This window comes from Glandiceps talaboti, chromosome 9, assembly GCF_964340395.1.
Source record: "Glandiceps talaboti chromosome 9, keGlaTala1.1, whole genome shotgun sequence".
Classification (NCBI taxonomy): Eukaryota; Metazoa; Hemichordata; class Enteropneusta; family Spengelidae; genus Glandiceps; species Glandiceps talaboti.
In genome coordinates this window covers 6,191,042-6,195,716 of record NC_135557.1, presented here as the reverse complement: position 1 = coordinate 6,195,716, position 4,675 = coordinate 6,191,042, and the positions used below count along the sequence as shown (strand labels likewise).

Sequence of the window (4,675 nt, the reverse complement as noted above, 5' to 3'; positions counted from 1 at the left end):
AAGTCGTAATTACGAGAATCGAAAAGTCGTAATTACGAGAATCGAAAAGTCGTAATTACGAGAATCGAAAAGTCGTAATTACGAGAATCAAAAAGTCGTAATTACGAGAATCGAAAAGTCGTAATTACGAGAATAGAAAAGTCGTAATTACGAGAATCGAAAAGTCGTAATTACGAGAATCGAAAAGTCGTAATTACGAGAATTAAAAAGTCGTAATTACGAGAATCAAAAAGTTTAGAACGATTCTCGTAATTACGACTCGGAGAATTAAACCTGCGATTATTATGAAAATCTAAAACATGTATATATTAGTAAAGTTCATGTTCGTATAAAACATGTGGCGTCTTACGATGTTTTATCACCATGAATGGCAGCATGTGACCTATTTTTGATCAGCAAGGCGCAAGCTCCAAATACGTTTTATGCACTTCGTTGAAAGCGCTTAGAATGTAGTACTATATAAGGGTAAAGTTACTTGATGGAGGGGGGGGGGGCGAAGAAAATGGCATAAAAACAAGTTACTTTCCGAATTTTAAGGCTGTGACTATTTTGATGTGATTGCTTATATTTTCCATGTTACCTCTAACTCCATTCCTCCGCAGCAAACCAAAAACAAAACAATACTACATATTTGATAATGAGAGGGCCCCCTTCTAAATATGGACCTTGGGAATCCCAAAACTCAAATGGTTCACTCCTAAATTCCGCGCTCAGTGTGATAACTGACTTGCTACTAACTGTTGTTGGCTTACCACATGTATCATCAAAAAGTCGTAATTACGAGAATCAAAAAGTCGTAATTACGAGAATCAAAAAGTCGTAATTACGAGAATTGAAAAGTCGTAATTACGAGAATCGAAAAGTCGTAATTACGAGAATTGAAAACTCGTAATTACGAGAAAAAAAGTCGTAATTACGAGAATTGAAAACTCGTAATTACGAGAAAAAAGTCGTAATTACGAGGAAAAAGTCGTAATTACGAGAATTGAAATCTCGTAATTACGAGATTTTAAATTTTATTTTTTTCCTTACAACTTGGCACTAATACGCTTCCGTATTGTTGCTAACATCACTGTGAAGAAGATAGGTTATCGATGTACAGTAGTAATTGGAGGTATATTATCTTCTCTTGGATTCGTACTGTCTGCCTTTGCACCAAACCTTGAGTTTTTGTACTTCAGTTTTGGATTATTAATTGGTAGGTCATGTAATTAAAATAAATATAGAAGGTATATTGGCAGAGTATTTAGTTTCAGAAAGTTATTTGCACAAGTATTAGTAATGATCTTTGGTAATTAGGTTATGGCTGAAGAATGCAGGCTTCAAATTTGATATAATCCGTTATATATATCACCCATACAAATGCGCATATGTCCCATGAGGTTTGTTGATATAGCTCTTAATTGTAATATGAGTAATTTACATAACTATTGGTTTTTAGTATATATGCCATATCTTTAGAATGCAAGCTTCAAATTCCATATAATTGGGTACATGTATCTATGCTAAGAAAACCTAGCCTCGATCTAGAACCAAGCCTTTGTGTATTAACAAAGTTTGGTGTCTGTGGAGAAATTTACAACATTTACATGTCAAAATCTTACAAAAGACAAGCAAGAGCGCATGCCAAACACTAAACTAATTTATTGAAAGGGAAGCCAGAGAGAGATTTACTGGACAAATTCCAATAATGACTTTACCTATACCTTTTCATACTTGAACACAATGTTTAAACAGTATACGACAATGTTAAATAATTGATAATACATGAATACTATATATGTATACATGCCCTGTGAAATTTTTCTACATGACTTTTTCTTTTAATGTGTAATTTGCATAATTAACGGTTTTCAGTAATTTAAGCTATATCTTAAGAATGCACATTTCAATACAGTGTGGTACATGCATCATTCTTGTTTCCAGTGCAATTCGAACCCATGACCTCCCGACTGCTAATCGTGAGCACTAACAACAAAGCACTACAACACACAATGTTACGACAAATAATGTAATAGTCATGATTTTCATACACACAGGCTGTGGTTATGGTTTTGTTTTGAGTCCGTTGTTTGGGGTAATTCCTTTCTACATGAAAACAAGGTATGTAATTGCAAATGCACTGGTAAGCATTGGTACAGGAACAGGAGCATTTGCATTTACACCCCTGTGGCAGTTACTGATAGACTGGTATGGATGGCGTGGAGCATGTATCATATTTGCTGCCACCAATGCCAACGTATGTGTCTGTGGGGCATTCATTAGAAATCCGAACATCCGAACCTCAAAGGTGGACGCGATGATGCAAGGGACTGAAAGTGTTGATGACATTTTGACCAATCAAGATGACAATCAAAGATCTACCAACAAACAAACCACTGTACAGAAGATCTGTGACGTCTGTGACTGTAGCTTACTTACCAGATATCCAACTTTAACACTTTTATCACTTGCGGCTATGTTTCTTGGCGTTGGAGTTGCTTTTCCTGGAATACCACCGCATACCTTTGCACGTGCGCAGTCACAGAACCTCGGATCTAATAGTGAAATTGCCCTTGTTGTGTCCATATTTGGTATCATGGGGATCGTGGGCAGACTAATAAATCCTGTTATCTTACATTTCAAATTTCGTGCACTAACAAGTGTACGACTGTATGGATGGGCTCACGTTTTCGTAGGATTAACTAGTCTGCTGAGTCCACTGGGTGACACGTACCTGAAATACAGCGTCAACGCAGCATTTTTGGGGTTGTTTGGCGGAATCTTCTTAGGCCTACTTGAACAGACAATCAAAGATGTTGTAGGTTCAACCAATCTGACTGCAGGTTTATCTGTAAGTTCTCCTTTTTGTGGCATAGGAGGACTAATTGGTCCATTTATAGGTGGTGAGTAAACATTTGAAGAACACGCATGTGCCCCCTACTAGTCCATGGCCCAGATATTGGTCACAGTGCACCAGCTCCCCAACCTCCAACATAGGTGTTTTTGTTCATTGGAGCTCGAGACAACTCAATGCTATTTAACAACATGTTAACACTGATATTTTTGGGATGCACTATGTCTACCTGTTTGACCTCGATTTCGAATTATATGCCCTGCATAGAATTGTAGTGTTTGAAATGATTAATGCCAATCATACACACTGGATAAAGAAATACCTTGGGAGTCATCAATTAACATACACTAACACAAAACGACTGCTTCCATACTACTGTATAAAAACTCCAACAAAGTCATCCATCGTTCGCAGTTCGCATACATGGAATCATCAACTTGCTCTTTTTCCCATGTACCGACATTGACAGACAGTTTGCTCAGCTTTTCACTCCAATCCTCTTTATTGGACACCATTTTGTTCCTGTTTTATTATACTTCAGCCACACTGCTTGATTCCAATGAAAACTCTACCCTTTAATACTTGGCCAAGTAAAACCTATTTTTCTGCTTTCCGGGGAAACTTTAATTTCACCAATGTATGCTACATGGAGTGTTTTGCAATAATGTGTATGCACTGAATACATAGTAAACATTACATCACTTTTCTTCAGCGAGTAAACATAATTTTGAAGGTGACCAGTATTCTTGAAACATACACAAAATATCACAGATAGTTGGGAGTATCCCCGGTTTTTCAATAAACTGGATGCACAGAATGCATTGTAAATTGTGATCGTCTTGCTTTGATTGGTAAACAAATATTTGGAAAGCTGACAATTTCTCTTGGAACAGTCATAAAGAAAACACAGTATATACACGAAATTATCAAATCTGCATTTAATTGCTTGGTAATAGTTTGGTACATCAGCAATATCTAACATTATTTATTCATCGTGCATATATACTGCAAGTCAGTAATACTAATTGAATAAATATGGCTGCTATTACTTGCACAATTCAACATGATGTTACAGGGGTTAGATTAGACTGTGATGGGATCACTTGGCTACTCTACTATACGTGGGAAAAATATAATACTGCCACTGTTGTCGTCATCTGACAGGAACATATATATTTGTATAAATGTGATTAGTTGTCGATTTCGAAATATTCGTAATCCTTCCTGCCAATGAAATTAATTCTTCCATATTGGCAAATTTATATTTGTTTTGCGTGTTTAGTTCACCTATCATATAGTATGCACAATTAACAAATGTGATCCTTGAAAATATCAGTGTAGCTATAAGTAAAGTGATTGTGACCTTTGTGTCAGTGACAAACAAGTATTAGAAGTCTTCGTTTGAATAAGTGAGTGTGTATTCAGTTACTTCCATCACACCTCAGAAGAGTTTACATTTTTATTGTCTATGCCAATGTTTATATTGTAGTATAGACCGACGAACACCGTCTTTTTTTCTGGTGGGTGGAGACGAGGAACATTGAAGGCGCTGAGTAGAACTAAAACATAGATAATTATTAATGTAGTCATAGCATAACTCGTTTATTAAAACCAACAAACGAACAAGTCAAAATTGATTTAGAATAAAACACAATACATTTTCAAATCATTTCTTTATTACATGACATCTTGTAGGAAAATAATATATTTAAAAAGAAGACAAGAAAATAAACAATAAACAAAACACAAATATTTGTAAACAAATATGGCCAATTCGAGGCTCTGTGATCCAAAAAGAGATCTTAAATTAAATTTATGGATTTATCTTGTCGAATTCTC

The 4,675-nt window shown here is 35.7% G+C and overlaps 1 protein-coding gene across 1 annotated transcript; it reads left to right on the top strand.

Annotated features, from left to right (window-relative positions):
• The first annotated feature begins 2,092 nt into the window (after positions 1-2,092).
• On the top strand, positions 2,093-2,893 carry LOC144440453 (monocarboxylate transporter 12-like). The gene has a single exon (XM_078129824.1). The coding sequence runs from the start codon at positions 2,093-2,095 to the stop codon at positions 2,891-2,893; it is 801 nt and encodes a 266-aa protein (XP_077985950.1).
• The last annotated feature ends 1,782 nt before the right edge of the window (positions 2,894-4,675 follow it).

Excerpts from the sequence above, each read along its gene's own strand:
- LOC144440453 (XM_078129824.1), top strand. The coding sequence starts at position 2,093 with ATGAAAACAAGGTATGTAATTGCAAATGCACTGGTAAGCATTGGTACA.